The 16,184-nt window shown below is 39.6% G+C and overlaps 1 protein-coding gene across 3 annotated transcripts in view; it reads left to right on the top strand.

Moving 5' to 3' along the window:
* The window catches only part of TAFA2 (TAFA chemokine like family member 2), a 194,545-nt gene that overhangs the window by 130,946 nt on the left and 47,415 nt on the right, over positions 1–16,184 (top strand). For all 3 annotated transcript variants that reach the window (XR_008575439.1, XR_008575438.1, XM_054813012.1), the window contains exon 2: positions 8,678–8,784. Coding sequence is in view for 1 of the 3 variants with exons in the window: in XM_054813012.1 (XP_054668987.1) it covers positions 8,678–8,784 (107 nt within the window). In the remaining 2 variants the exon portion in view is untranslated. The remainder of the gene's footprint in view (positions 1–8,677; positions 8,785–16,184) is intronic.

The following is a 16,184-nucleotide window of genomic DNA, read 5'->3' as shown; positions in this document are numbered from 1 at the left end:
GTTTGTTTTCTACATTTGGACTCCTGCAGAAAACAAGACTGCCTCATATCTTGGCAACTGTGATGCTTGCCAGTTTTATGTTTCCATGATGTCAATGTTAAAAACAGGATGACAGTAGGAAGATTTACCCTTTAAAGCAAGTAATAGAAAAGAGAGTGAGTTCTAAAAAAAGTGAGAGAGTCTTAATCATGGAATAGTCACACATGCTTAACAGTATGACTTTAATTCACTGAAGTTAGTCAAAGAGCAATTTTAGTACTGAATGGTCCACCAATACAGTACTGTGACTGTTTGGGTCATCTTAAATTCTATGACAGAGAGATGGCAATTATGTCTTGAAGATGTTGAAAAATAAGGAAGAATATTCATCTTAATCAGATGTTCATCAGCATGAGCAATTTTTGGATGGAACCTAGCATGAGTTCAGGTCATTAGTGAAGAGCCTCACAGTTTTTTTCACATCGGATCTCACAGAAAGAAATGCTGTGAATTTGGGGGTTTTTCTGAGAGGAGTGAAATGTCTTGGAAAAAACCACTACACTAATGCACTGGGAAGAACTCGCTTAATAGTTTTCTTAGTGAAAAAACTAGCACTTGACTTCCTGTACTAATGTACAAAAAAGGAATCATGATACTGATGTAGAGAAAAGATTGGAAGAGACTTCCTGAATCACTGAGCTGAGCGTCCTGATCCTGCCTGCTGGCAAGATACAATCTAATCCATTTCTTATGCATATGTTTCTTGCCCTCACTGTGTTTATTTCCTTTCCTTGATTTCTCTGTTTCTCTGCAGCCTTTGCTCTGCTCCACAAACCAAGCTCTTTCAAACTCACCTTATCGTAGAGTCTTCATTCCTGTGACCATCATAGAAGACTGTCCCCATATGTTTTGTGGGTTCAGTTTTTTCTTTCATGAAGATGACTGGCCAGAATTGTGTAGATTACTCTGAATGACAGTTTAAGAAAATTCATACTTGTCCTTTTGTGTCTTTATTAGAAATATACTATTTAGTAATTTATAGGATTTGCCTTTTTCACAGCCATCTCATGTCGTATTGATACTGATGTGCTCTTGGTGATCAACTAAAATAAACTAGTTGGTTTTTACACATGTTGTTTCAAATGATGAATTCCCAACTTGTAGCAGAAATGCTATTAATCCCTGATACTTCCTTTCAGTACTACTTGCTGTTATCGCACCTGGATCCACCTTTCAATTCTTGTAGTAATCCACAGAATCTTTGGCTTAATATGTAAGTTCCGGAGTGACACTGTAGAAAATGCTTTATCTAAATCCAGACAAATTATATCTACTTCATTTCTTTGTCTGAAAAATCAGTTATCTTATCAAAAAAGCTGTCAAGTTAGTCTGGCACAATCTACCCTTGGTAAGACTGCTATATTTTATCCTATGTTCTATTTACTTCTCTGTCTTCAATTTATCTTTTTCTTCAAAGCCCATTCTAAGCTCTTGCAAACTGAAGAGGTCAGACTAATAGGCTTACGCTTGCCCAGATCATTTTCCTCCCTGCTTTTAAATATGGGCACTTCAGTTACCATTCTCCACTAATATTTGATGCTTTTTCTGCCTTGATAGATTTGGAGGCTTATCTCTGCCACTGCAATGGCCTTTACGAAATCGCAGCACACCTAGTGATTCAGGTCTCAGTGAGACATTTTGTTCAAAGCCCATTGATCTGTTATCCTTTTTTTTTCAGATAAACTTTTGATTGGTTAGCGAGATATGAATAAAGAAAATTTAAATAACCATCTGCAAGAGGATCACATGTTAAGATATAAGCAAATACTACTGCCGTGATGATTAAGCTAATAGATAGTACCCCCTGCAACTTAAAGCTCCCTTAAGTGCAGAAACTGGGAGAGAAAAAGTTTAAAGTGGCATAATAATATCAGAGAAAATTATGTGAATTGGAGCCTAAGTACCTTCTAATATTGAACACTTAACTGTGAGAGCTTATTTCACAACGGTGTAGGACATCATTGGGCAGATTAAAGATATTAGCATATCTTGGATGTTTAAATATTCTGTAATGTTTTATGTTAGTACTTAAAAACACAATGAATGGGATGTGCAGGTCTAAAGCTAGATTATTGCTATTAGGTTTATATTTTCATAAATACATAGAACTGCAGAGTCTAACCCCACAAAAATTCATGACATTTTCTTTCTGTCTACTTAGTAATGTGTCAGCATCAATGCTCATCAGGTAAACACTCTTTTGCTGGTCCTGATGAAATGACCAAAAAGACAGACATTTAATATATATCAAATACATCTGTATTAGTTGAAGCTGTCTAGAAGGACAGTGCATTTCTTGTTTACTCTTTCTTTGCTTTCTTTATTGCTTTCAGTTAGGTGTTGCCTCTGAAAATTAATGAAGGTGAAAATTACAATCAATTGTGTCTACAAAGAACTGGTGTTAATCTGGAAGCAGGGGAGATTAACACTGATAGCAGTTTAGAGGGAAGGCCATTCAGCAGTATCATCTGAGTTTTCAAGGCAATATCATCGCAAATATACATACCCTTTTGGAAGAAAAATCTTTCTCCATATTCTCTCAGGGTTTCTAGCTGTGAGGTGGCATGCAGCGAGGTGGCTAAAGCATTTTATACCTCTGGCAATTTAAGCATCCATGCTTATCAGATTTTGGAAACAATAATATATATGTAAATTTCAAACCTAAGTGCTATGAGATACTGTCGGCAAATGTAATTACCTGTATGTGCATCTGTCTCCGGTTTCCTGCTACTGGGAAACTAATTGCAGTATGTAAAGAAAAATAGGGTTTGGTTTATTGCATATTTTCCTATATTCCATAACTTCTTATTTTTCAGATATTTGAGATATTTCATTTTCTCAAATCTGTCTCTTCTTATAAAAGCTCGCTTGCTAATTGTTTTTCAAGAACTCAAGTTGTGTGCGTGCATCTCTGGGAAAGTATGTGCTCAAATTTAAGTATGTGCTTAAGTCACACTGATTTAAAGAAAAGACAAGTATGGGCATGTATGTCAATCATATGAATAAGTACTTTTGGGAAGAAGAATTCATTTGCCTCAGTGTCTTAAGTTTTCGTACCGTAGCCTTTCAAAAGCCCTCCTTATGGCATTAAGCCTAAAATTCTTCAATCTGCTTCCACTGGTACACTCCAGCCGAAAGTAACAGCAACAACCTCATTGTATTGATCTGCCAACAATGCTTTAACTATTCCTGAATATTTCTCACTAGCGGGGCTAAGCTCTCTAGGGCTACTTTTTCTGCTATTAAAAGATCCACAATGGTAAACTTTTTGAAGAAAAGCCCACTCCTTTTGCTTTGCATACAGAGATTTCCTGTGTGACTGCTACATGAGACCTGCGTGCTTTGCTAGGCTAAGTGCCTATTCTCTTTCTTTCCTTACGCACCTAGATCAAAGAAAGTAGCTTATGAGAACAGGTCTGTGTTTTTCCCCCAGCTTCGTTTCAGAATCAGAATGCACTTTGTGTCTGTTACAGGCTGTGATGTATGAAGCAGAAAGAAGATTGATTTTCACAAGCTACCTTGTACCTGAAATAATGAGAGTGGCAAATTACTTGTTCACTGAGCAAACATGACAGGAATGTCATAGAGGGAATTTATTTATATGCAAACACACGGGGGTCACATCGGAGTTACTTTTACAAAGTGACCTTATCCACCAGAGGGGCATTTTTAAATCTGCATTAGCTTACACAGGAAAGGCGAAATAAAGCTGCAAATACCTGCATTGCGTGGGATGTAGAAACTAACACAACTAATAAATAATGTAAGATTCAACACAGTACGGAACATAATTTAAATGGCTGCATTATTTCTGTACAAGAGACTTGGGGTCAGAAGTGATTTCTACTACTCATTTAGGGTTTCTCTGAAGTAGCAAATAAAATATTTGCTGTGAAAAGAAAAGTAAGAGCATGTGGGACTAATTTTCGTCTCAAACATTTCATCAGGATTCAGTAGAGAAATAGGCGTACACTTCTCTTTATGAACACTTGCATTCACAGAGCGTATGTGTTTGCAGAAGACAAATGGATGTTACTGACACTGAAAGTTTCTACATATGTAAAGCAGGAACAAATGGATTTTGAACAGCTTCACAGAAGCTGCTGTTTGTAAAGAAAAGAAAGAAAAGGAGTAACAGAGAAAAATGCTGTTGCTCCTAGGAAACAGATGAGAATTTTATTTGTGTATAAGCTCTTAAGGGAAGAATGAAAGCTATTATTTCCCTACATTCTTTTCTCCTCAACAATAAAGATTACATGAGGTTACACTTCACTTAAAATGGGAAAGCAAGGCAATTTAGCACTGGCCGTACAATGTAAGGTAATTCCCATGTGATTCTCCTCTACTTCTGCACTGTTGGAAAGGTGTCTGATCTCAAGCCCAGAAGCAAAGGAGGAAGACGGGAGAAACTCAAAAGCTTATGAATGCTACATTGCTGCAGTGAAATTGAAAATACACATCTGCGCATAGCAGTACATTCAGTACAGCCAAATAGTTGGGCCATATCTGCTGTTGAGAGGGGGTGACAGTGAGGTGGAGCAGCAAGGAGAGCCTGTGCAACCTATTAGTGTATTCACAATTTGCTTCTGCTGAGCCACAGAGGCCACGAGAAGGATTTCTGCTGACACAGCAGTTTGTGAAGCTTCTTTGCAGCATCAGATGTGGTTTCACCCTGAGAAAAAAATCCTGCAATTTTTAACCTGTTTTTGTCACTAATCACCAAAACAATCTATCCTTGAGCCCATGATACCAGACTGGTGATGGTCTCGTGGAGCGCAGTTCAGGGAAAAGGAATCTTACGGAGCAAAAGTAACAAATCCTATGAACTTACTCATTCTGTTACGGTGTTAGTGAAGAGCTGGTCACAGCAGAGTCATCTCACACTCAGCCAATGCCTGTTTGAATTGTGTGGGTGACATCTTTTTGTTTTATTTTGAATGTGTCCCTGGAACCACAAAAGGAGCTATCTTTCTTCTTCCTTGCCTCTCAGCACATTGAAAAATGAACTCAAACATGACAGCATTTCATGTTCTCTTTTGCATGAAAGTGCTGAGAATTCCTTGGGTTTAGTTCCAACATGTTGAGTATAGAAATGGAAGGAAATTTTGCTTACACATAAAATTTGTATTTTTGTGTAAAATTGGTTTTCAAATGTAGGCATCTCCTATAGCATGGAGATTCTCAGTTTTGATCATGTTTGACTTACGTGGCATTATGGAAGGCTGTAAGGATCACAGCAAGGGAGAGGTTCGGTGGAAAGGAAGGTAAATAGAGGAGGAAAATGTCTCACAGAGAAAACCATTCAGGTTAATAGCTATAGTTTGTCTGTGGAGCTCTGTATCACCTCTAGTAAAAGCAGACCTCATTTCAGAGCTCATTTGTTCTATTTAACACAGCCTGTTATGTTAGTGTAATAACAGTGCAGTAATAGACTAAATTTTATTTCCTGGATGCACTTACTTGACATGGATCAGGGTTGGAAGAGGCTAACAGTTATATTTCAGAGCTGAGGTCAAACGATTCTAGTGTCTTCTCAGTGCTATATCATGGGCTGTTTTGCAAATCCACAAAAAATAACCAGCATCATAGTTTCTGAGCCTGGGTGATAATGCATGCACTCAGATGCTCAGCATATCTCATGGCCTCTCCTTGTTATCTTGCTGTTTGCCTGCTTTGCCAATGAGATGCATCCATCCCAACCCCCTGAGTTTCCTGGACTACAAACTCTTCATTTTTTATTTCTAGAGCTGTATTGCTACAGCGTGGCTTCCGTGTACCAGCAGTGCTGGGAGCAGAGTTCTTCGTACCTTGATTGTGCTTACGCAGCCACTTGTCTGTCCTTGGACTGACCGTTGTGAGTGGCCAACACACACAACCGCAGGTCTAATGTTATACTGCATAATTAGTTTGAAACTTAACATCGTCTTCCAACTTTTTATTCAAGCTGCTGTATGTTATGAATTCCTTAACTGCTGAGACTTTTTTTTTTTGGTACTTTTGCTGATGGCCTCTGAACTGTTGGTCCCAAGCTAGAACTTCCACTTCCTGACTTTTCTGTTAATTGTGACTCCTATGGGACTGCTAAACGACAAAGTTATGATTTTTGTCCTTCTAAAGATGAATCCCACAAATAAGTAATACAGAATAGTGTATTAGGCTTGTGGTACAGAAGTGGTGTATTGTTTTTCTCATGACTGGAAAATCTGGGAATGGCACTGAGCCCAGATTTTCTGCGTCAAAGCTGAAACCTTTCCTTTACTTTGCAGAACAGTCTCTTCTATATTGAGTTCTGGCTTACTCCTCTTTGGCGTGCTGGGCTGTGGGCAGAGGTTTGTATCTTCACTCTGCCACCTACCCTGAGGGGCTGCTGTTCACAGGCAGATAGCTTGGTTTTCTCTCTTTCCCCCTGCCGCTACTGTTTTTCCTTATGTATTTGCATTTTCTGCTGTGCATTTGCTGCCAGCCTCGCAGCACAGCGAGTGAATCTGGCATCAGCAGAGTACAGGAATGAACTGTATTAGATTCAACTTTTTGCTTAATGGTGCAAGTCCCACTGGGTTTTGAGCAGTGTTCGGTAGGTGAGGAAGAAAGATTTGATTTTAATGAGGGATGACTTGGCACCAGCATCATAACAGCTGCAGGAAGAGAATCCAGGAGTGAAAGAGTTAATTCATATTCTGTTCACAGAGATAGCTGTGAAAGAGCATGTGCTGAATGTGCATTCCAGTTTCATATTCTTCTTATTTACAGGGACAAATAATGTATTTCCCTTTAGCTTTGAGTGCTTCATAAACCTGGAGCTGATGATGAATATGCAGTTTACACTCCAAAGGCCCTGGAACCAGTGCAAGAAGGCAGAGCTTGGTGTGGTTCACAGCACACTGTGAGCTCCACTGTGATTATTAATTAGTCAGGCTTTCAGGGGCACATCCACCATCCTAGACAGTGGATAGTTGCTTATTCCTTTCTCTTTTTCCCTGATAAATGTGATATCTGAACCTCTGGGAAACACACTGTAGACGTGTGTCTGAACCTCTGGGAAATACACTGTAGATGTGTGACTTCTGTCAAAGGATGATGAGTTCTGTTTGCTCTGAATTCAGGTTTAAAAGTGTTTGGTACACTCCTCATTGGGTTCTTAATTTGAGTTGTAGTGTTTTGTTACACGCAGCCTGGTGTGGAAACTTACTGGTGCTTAACAAGATCTTGTCAATCTCCTGGAGAGCAAGGTTGGCAGTTTTGGGGGAAGTGGTTTGTTTACAAGTCTGGAAATCATGAGTGGAATTGTGGGGTGTGTGTGGGGGGGTTACCCTATCAGCATGTGGTGTTCTGTTAGAAAGAAATTTGCTCAGAGGAAAGGAATTGCTTTGAAGGAATGGAAAGAGATTTGAGACTTTGAACAGGCTACTGGTTAATTCTATATTAAAGCAGTCTGCCTTTCACAGAGTTGTGGTTGCCCAAGATAGTGTTGTACATGAACAGAGCAAAAGAGATGCTGTTAAATTCCTTTGGGCTTCTTATGAACATAATAGGAGACAAATGTGCAACCATACCGAAGCAATGCCGTTTTTTTTTTCAGCTCAGAAAAGCACCCTAGTTCCAGGCATCACAAAACAGCAATAATTTTGTTCAAGTGATCAAATTTGCAGCTTTTCTAGTATAAGTGATTTGAAATAGGCATCGTTGTCCTATTGACCTATCAGCAGAAACGTGACCATCATGCAGAGCTGTTTCTTAGCCAGGTCCCTAGGGCACTTCTATAGAGAATGAAAAGTGAGAGAAGGTTTCATTATTATACCTCTTGCCACTCTCCGCAGAACTGTAATTCTTAAGCACTAGAGCCTACATTTCTGAACTTGTCTTTTTGGCAGGTGGAGGGGTATTTTGTCTTTGGAGGAAGTTATTAGGAAATAAGTTATGTGTTGCCTTGTGCTTGAGCCACCACGGTGGCTTGCTGTCACAGTGAAAACATCACTGAGCAAGATGAGGGTAGCTGTGCGCAATTTCCTTGGTGCAGTAAATCAAATCTTTTCATTACCCAAAGAGAGACAGGAGAGAGACTAGTGAATCTGCTCTGCTCGAGTCCATGTTTCCAAACCACTCATGTCTTCTTAACAGGATTTCTCTGTGGGAGCGTTGGTGTGTGTGCTGGATGTCTATTCAAATCTGTTATCTCCTTATGCCTTGTAGGCAGAATCCAAAAGGAGTTGCAATCCCCAAAGTTAAAAACTCCACTACACAGTCAGAGAGGGCCACATTGACCATGACTGTCCCCAAACACACTAGTGGAGCTGCTCTGTTCATCAAAACCTGCAACATAGCTGCATGGATTCATCCTTCTTGCCAGCTTTGGAGTCTGCTGTGGTTATGAACAGTGCTTCTGCCTTGAGACAAATGTGATGAGTGGAGATGTTGAATTCTCCTGGTACTGACCAGAGTCCCGTACAGGACCAGAGAGAGAGGTTATAGTGATGCTCTATATGATGTACCTCATTTAGAGCTAAGCAGAATTTGAGACTCAAGGGTTGTCAGCCAGACACTTATGAAAACTTCTTGAATTCTCCTTAAATTAAGACAAGAAATGTTTTCCAAAGAAGTCTTAAGATAAATACTTATTTTTGTGTGTTTTTGTTTTCAGGATGAATAAGAGATACTTACAGAAAGCAACAAAAGGAAAACTGCTAATAATAATATTTGTTGTAACGCTGTGGGGGAAATTAGCATCTGGGGCAAATCACCATAAAGGTAAGAAATTATATTCTGTTCTGTGGCTTCTGTCAACAAATTCAGAACTGTCTAGTCTATGAGAGTTTTTTTTCCTGATGCGTATTTGTGTCTTCTTGTATTGGTCTAATAATCAGTACCAAAGGAGGAGAGTTTTCAATGCATAGACTTTTATTAATTTATAGGGAATTTAAGTATTTCAGTACCAGTTTCAGCATTCTCTAATTTTAGCATCTTGTTGGTCATTTTGAAATGATGGTACAGTTGAAAAGATGGTAACAGAAGATGGTAAAATAAAAAAAAAATATCAAATAATAAAACCTGCTTTTTCATAAAAAGAGAAAGTATCTTAGAAAGGAACAATTTTTACTAACATGTATGCTGCTACTGTGTGCAGTTACCCATCAGGGCTAACTTCATGGATAACGTGTACTGAGTGTGATTGTTTCATCACCAAAAAAAGACCATTGCTTTGCAGTGTTGTCTGTTTTCTATGCATCATTCCTAACACTGGACCAGGAACTTCAGTAACTTGTGACAATGTGAGATTTGTTTCCTCTTGGTCATTCCAGCCCTTAAAATGTATACGCACAAGCAGAAGGAGTGATGGTTTATTGAAGCTTGTAAAAAAGCTCTCCTTTTTTTGTGTGTATGTGTTTCTGTAAACCACTAATGCAAGGATCAAGCTGTCTGGATTCATGTACTAATGACTTCTTATAAGTGAATATAACTTGAAATGCGATCTGCAGTATAATATGATATTGAACTCCACTTCTCATCTTCATATAGTGTCTGTTGGCTGTTTATGTGCTTTTTCAAGACCAGAATAAACTCTTAGAACTTGAGTAAAGTAGGGGTGGGGCATGAACATTACCAAGAACTAAGGAGTTAAATGCTAGGGAAGGATTCCAGTAACACCAGTCAGTTCATCTCTCTATGTTCATGTACATTTTATAACGTTCCCTCTGATGCCAGGATTTAATGATCAGGTATTTTATATATCCAGCTGCTAGATATTTTTCTGCTGTGTGAAAATATCTGTCTTCAAATTCCTCACAGATTAAGGACTTCAGGATGTAGAGGCACTTTCTGCAAAGTCTTTTGCAAGTTGCAGTTTGGCTGCAGACAAAACAGAGTCTGATGTGGTCCTGCAGGCCACCAAAGATGGGCATCATGCCAGACAGGAATCGTGCTGACACCCTTTGCTCAGCCTTTCTTCCTCTGAAAGAGAATATGCATTTCTGCTGTGGCTTGCCATATCAGTTGTCTGTTGAAAAAGAGCCAAGATATCCTAGCCTGGATTCAGAATTCTTTTTTCTTTGATTATCTTTCTTTAGAAATCAAAAACCCCATCTCCAGATCATTTTGATTCTGTCCATAAAGGCTGGTCAAGCTGTGTTTGCCTCAATCCAATTCAAACTTTGCCAAAGTATGCTTGCTAGTCTTTTTGAAAAACTGATGAGTAAAACCTGTCACCAAGTATTTCACGGAAACAAATTATAATCCTAAGAATTATTTGGGGAATTAGTGCTTAATAACTGAGAATCAAATGATCCCCCGCCCATTTTAGCTTTCCAGATATATTCATGCAAGGGAAGCCCCAGCAGAGCTATACCATTAATTATCTGGACAGTACTTGGTGTTTGAGCCCCAGCCTTAGAGCAGAAATAACTTGAGAAATATTTAATTTGATATTTTTAGATTAAAAAAAATATGCACGAGCCCCCCTGCAAAAATCAGTTTATCAGCTTTAGGGACTTCTTTACATTCTTGCAAGTTAACAAAAAGCTTTGGTTCTTCTTTTTGTTCAAGTTGTACCTTTTTGTGCCTTTAGCAAAATATATGAAGAAATCTTTCAGGGAACAATAAGAAGAAGCAGCATGACTTGAGTGTTTAATTTGGAAAAGCAGCTATTGTACATGTTCAGATTCTTTTAGAAAGAAAAAAATATTCAGAAGGATTTTGGCTTGTGGATTTAGTAGATCTGCAAATCAGCTGCACTCACTGTATATGCAGGATTATTTTAAAAAGCACAAATCAGAGTTACACAGCTCAACTACCATTGATTTCCAAAGAATCTGGGAGTTTAACTTCCAGTTGTGTCAAAGAAAATCTTCCCCCTAGTCTAACAGCAGACAGGGAGCTAAGGTACGTTCAAGGAGAACTTGACACTCTTCACCTTTGCATGGAATTTCCAAATACTGAGAAATATGCAAGTTTCTTCAGCGATAATTATCCTTAGCATCATTAATCTTCATTTATAGAAGTCCTTACTAACATATTGACATGACAAACCCTAATGACTTTGAAGGAGCCCTTACAATTTCAAAGATCGATAATCTACATTTTAAAAAATCTTTACTTTCCTTTGACTTAGTCATATTATGCATCAGTTGCACCACCTCTTAAAGCCGTCCTTTTTCCTGAAGGCTATTGTAAAAGAAAAGAAAAAAAAAAAGAAGGAAAGATCACCAATGTGTGAAAAATTGTTTAATGAGCATTCTGCTCTCCAGACAGACTTCAACGGGGATATAAACGCCTGACTCTGGCAGGTCGTCTCTAGGCTTATTGCACTTATTTCAGGGATACGGCACAAATAAGAAATCCCAAGTCAGCAGCAAGAAAAACAGAGGCTGAGGCAGGGCGTGGGGAAGCAGGCTCTGAGGTCCACTTCAGCAACTACCACGGTTACAAACTGGTGTTTCAGATTACAGTTCTTCAGTGTCAGGTGTGTGGGTGCCAAGTCCATCCTTCTTTTTCTTGAGAAGATAGGTTTAAAGACACGTCTACTCCCTTTATCTTGGCTGATTGTTAAAAGTTTCATCAGTCTGGACAGGAGGTCCAGGAGCTAAAATACATAAGCACTCACAGTGTTTAAACCAAAACACAAAGCTGACTTTTTTGCTGCACACAGGATTATGAGTTCTCCTGGGTTGTTCCTGGGTGTGCATATACTTCTGTTCCATTTGTTCTGTCTTCTGAAAAGAAACGGGAGCTCTGCTTTTCTTTTTCATTTTGCTGGGGACCCTGACACTATGGCGATGTGTGCCTTACCCGAGCACATGCACCTGTGAATCAGCCTGCAGTACCAGATGCTTTTGTGCTGCAGTAGCTCTGTATGAGAAGACAGGAGTGGCATATCAATCTCCAAAAGGATGTTGTCAAGGTTATGAGTCTAAAAACTGATATACCTTAAGGGTGGCTGAAAGAAATCCATAAGGGTATTTTATTATAAGTCTGATCCTGATCCTCCTACTCATTGCTAGCCCTTGGAAAACAAATAAACCTGTGCAAACATATAGTGTTCACTGACAGATATGGCAGGCAGGCATCAGTTCAGCATCACTGCCTGTTTGCTATTTCTGTCATAGGGAACATGAATTGATTTGGTGACCACTGTATCACAGCCCGTGTTTAAGGTTTCAAGTGTTGGACTGGTCCTTTTGAGAAAGAAATATACTGATAGCCCCTTGTCTACAAGCACTTCTTTGTAGACAAGAGGCTACTGCAAGACACAGTTTCTACTCTAAAACTAAAAACTCTTTCAAAATCCAGAGTTCTTTGAGCTTTTTGTGATTACTAGGTTTCTGTACATTGATAACACAATAAGATCATCTAAATAAATTAAGGGTGCTTTTGAATCTGAGCATAGTTTAATATTCCTCCAAATAAAACCCAATAAGCTTTATATTAATTTTAAATCCCTGGACAAAATAAAAAGTTATTTAAAAATATGACTAATCATGAATGCTTGCTTGCCAGAAGGGATTTGTTATGGAACCAGAAAACACTCCAGGTAGATAAATAAAGTAATTGAGTATTTTTGGACTTACTAGATGAAAAGGCATGATAATTTATTTTAATTTAACAAATTTCACTCAGAAGCTGAACTTACTCAACTGATGCCTATCATCTAGTTAAAACAAACTAAACTCTTTATCATTCGTGAGGCAGAATTGCTGCTCCTACTTGTCCGTGAATTTGCACTAAATTAGAAGTCCGAAGGGAATGTCGTGCTATTCACAAGGAGAAAATGAATCTTGGTTTCTCCTTGCAGAGGAGTAGCTGCTCTGACGCCCAGTTGAATGCAGGAGCCACTGAGCCTCGAATGCTGCTCGTTAGATCACCCTTCCCGGAGGAGTCCGCCTCTCTCAGCTGCCTCGCCGGGGCAGAAGCACTGCTGGCACCCGTGCTGTGATGTAGCATACGGCCTGTGCCACGCGTGTGCCTGCGGTTTGGGAGTGGGTACGACGATGAGAAGCAAGAAACCCAGGGGTAGCAGTGGCACGCTTGCAGGCGGTACTGGTGTGTTTACGTCCACGGCTGGACTTTCATTAGTGGCCATCCTCTTCTCTCATCACCAGGTCTCTTTCCTTTTGTTTTGTGAAAAGAGTAAGAATAAAATGCGCAGGACAGTCCTGGAAAGCCTAAGGAACTGTCTGAAGATTTCAAGTCTTTGCGGAACTGAATTAGAAATGCAGCTTAATTGTAATCACTGTCCCTGAGTATCTTACTTTCTTTGGATAACTCATCATTTCTGTTTGCTCTGGAAGAGCTTTTAAGTCTTATGTCTAGATTTGTCATGTTTTCTATCAGGAAAATGAACCAAAAGGTGGCAAGCCCTGAACAGGGCTCCATATAGTCTAACACACGTCCTAGATGTATATCTAAGAATGTAAACTTTTTTTTTTTTTAGGGGCAGAAATCTCAGTAACAAAAAAATTAAACAAATATGATACTGTAGGCCAGTATGGACATTAGTACGCCTGGTTCTGGGAGCGAGCGGAAGGACTCATAGCCCTTGCAGACAGTCGGGGTGGTGCAACTTCATTCTTTTGGCTTCTAGCATTCAGCGGGGCTCTCTTAGCAAGTGCGGTAACGCTAAGGCTGCACTGAATCAGCGTGTGACAGGCTCCTGGCCCTGCCTGACCCCTGGGCTGTGGAATTGATTTCTTCTGAGGAGAGATAATGTAGCACTTTGTTAAAAGCTATGGTAATGGCCTGTGTGCATTGCCTCAATGCCCTCATGCCTGTTTCATACACAAGGGATGAAATTCATTGGTAAATAAGGACAGCTGTTTAGATGGCTTAACAGATGATTTATGTTGTATTTATGGTTCTTTTGTGTCACTAGGGTAGTGCGAGGGACTCGAGGCATGCTGGTGAATGTTGTGCAATGCTTTCCAAACTCTTAGTGTTGCGAATTGTGCCTTAAAGATACCGTTGATCCTCTGATCCTTGCAATAGATTTTCTTCTAGCCAAACTTTCTCCTTACAGTTATCCACTGACTGATGCTCATCTAGTTGCCTATGTGTAACTCTGTTACTATACATGTGACTCCATGTTCCAATGTCAGTATATTCTAGTTTGCACTCGCTGGGGGTCCCTGAACAAAACTTTCTTATCAGAAGTATAGTATATTATGGATGTGGGTGAATGTACCTTGACGTTTACTAAAGACAAAAACGCTTAAGTGGAGATGCTTTTGAGCATTGACGACTAGTTCTGTTTATTTGTCTTCCTGATTAGCTGTTTGCTGAAGCAGCAGAGCAGAAGACATTGTTCTTTGTGTGTTGACTGCTTGTTATAGGCCAAATGAAACCGTCTTGGGTGGGCTGGCAGAAAGCCTTCACAGCACATGGGTGGTCAGGAAAGAAAAGGAGAGAGACTGTCTTGCAGAAAGACTACAGCAGGAGCAAAGGCTGGGGGACAGCTGAGAAGACTGATGAAGAGTCAAACAGCTAGCCTTTCGAGGTGATGGAAAGAAAGGGACTTAAGAAGCCAGGTGTGACTGTTGAGGGGTTCTGGTCTGAGGGCAGACTTGGAAAGAGGAAGCCACTCCACCAAAGGCAGATTTGTGTATAAGCTCTTTCGTTTCTGTTCAGCTTTATTCAGCACCACTGAGTTTCCTCTGGTTTAAAATGTTTGTGTCTAGTTCGTAATAATGACTATGGATTATTAGTCCTGATGAAGTTTTAGGGTACTCTGTAAGAAAAGGTCCACCACAGATCTATGATTGACTTTGGTCTCATTGCATTTTGTATGAAAGATCATATCAAAAGTTCTTGAAAGTTTTATCAACTGGAACATGGCAGAATATATGTAACAGTTCTACTGCTGGGAATCGCACTGGAGGTTACAATCGTTCAGAAGGGCTGGCGAAGGACTGTATCAGTCCTTTACTCTGGTGTCTTCTTATTGCATTAAGACTGTGCAGATTACTAACAACAAGTTCAGAAGCTTGGGTAAATACCTCCAACACATTGCAGCTAAATAATGCTGTTTGGTTTACTTTATTCAGGAAAATTAAGGGGTTGCCTATCATTTTGGTGTTTGAGATCTACATTCCTAGTGGTTAGAGTCTCAGTGTCTACATAAGAATAGCCATAACTGATACATGTGAGACCTCTGAAGTATGCAGACCTTTGTCTTTCTGTAGAAGTGCCTTCATCATGAAGTTAATAGTGTTTTAGTATCAATATTTTAGTATCAATGTACCTTTGTCCTTTCTGTTGAGGTTTTTACACTGTGTAGAAGACAGCATTCATAATGGAGAAATAGAGGGTGTTTTTATTCAATTTTAAAAGCAGAATACCCTTACTGCAGAAGACAGAAACCAGGTAAAGACATCCTACCTTCCAGCTAAGAAACCACTAGATAGCCACATGCTCCCTCTTGTTATCCTTCCTTCCTGAAGGAGTCCTATGGCAGGTACGTGGTTTGAACCTCTTTGAGCTGAAGAGGCACCGAACGCAGATCTCCCAGTCCCATGATATGGACATTAATATAAAGGGTTAGCAGGAGCAGTACCCTTTTTTCCTCAGTTTGTACTGTTTGAAGCGGCTGTACCATAAGATTTGACGAGGGATCTGACCCTGTGGGTAATTTGTATGTGTTCAACATGCACCTTCTGGTTGTGTGGACCTGTCAAAGGATATAAAAGTTGTTCTATCTATTCCCAAGTTCTTTACTGGAATTCGGTAGGAGAAAACAGCTTAATATTTAGATGAAGGAACTTGCAAGCATGCAGAGAGATGTGTGTGGCTGCCTTAGGAGCTACCAGGTGAGGCTGGAAGATGTCAGTGGGGTCTGTCAAAATATTAGATGGAGGCATCTGTTCTATTGTCGATCTGTCAGTCCTGCTTCATCAAACTCTTTTGTCATATTTTCTAAATGTCTCAAACACGGATAATCTTATCTCTCATGGAAGTTTGTCCCAGAGATAGATTCTTTTAAATGAGAATGCTTTGTGTGCAGCTTTCGCTAACTTAATTCTGAGTGTAATTAATGTTTAAATATAGAAACAAAGGAAGATGATAGTTATTTTAGCAGACATGGGGAAGAAAGATATTAGATGTTCTTATCTAGCTTGGGCATTAATTGAAAGTTTCAGTTATATCAGGATCAGAACCTGATCCCA

The sequence above is a fragment of the Grus americana genome, chromosome 1, assembly GCF_028858705.1.
Source record: "Grus americana isolate bGruAme1 chromosome 1, bGruAme1.mat, whole genome shotgun sequence".
Taxonomy (NCBI): Eukaryota; Metazoa; Chordata; class Aves; order Gruiformes; family Gruidae; genus Grus; species Grus americana.
The sequence above is the reverse complement of the archived record's forward strand: the minus strand, read 5'-3'. Positions and strand labels throughout refer to the sequence as shown.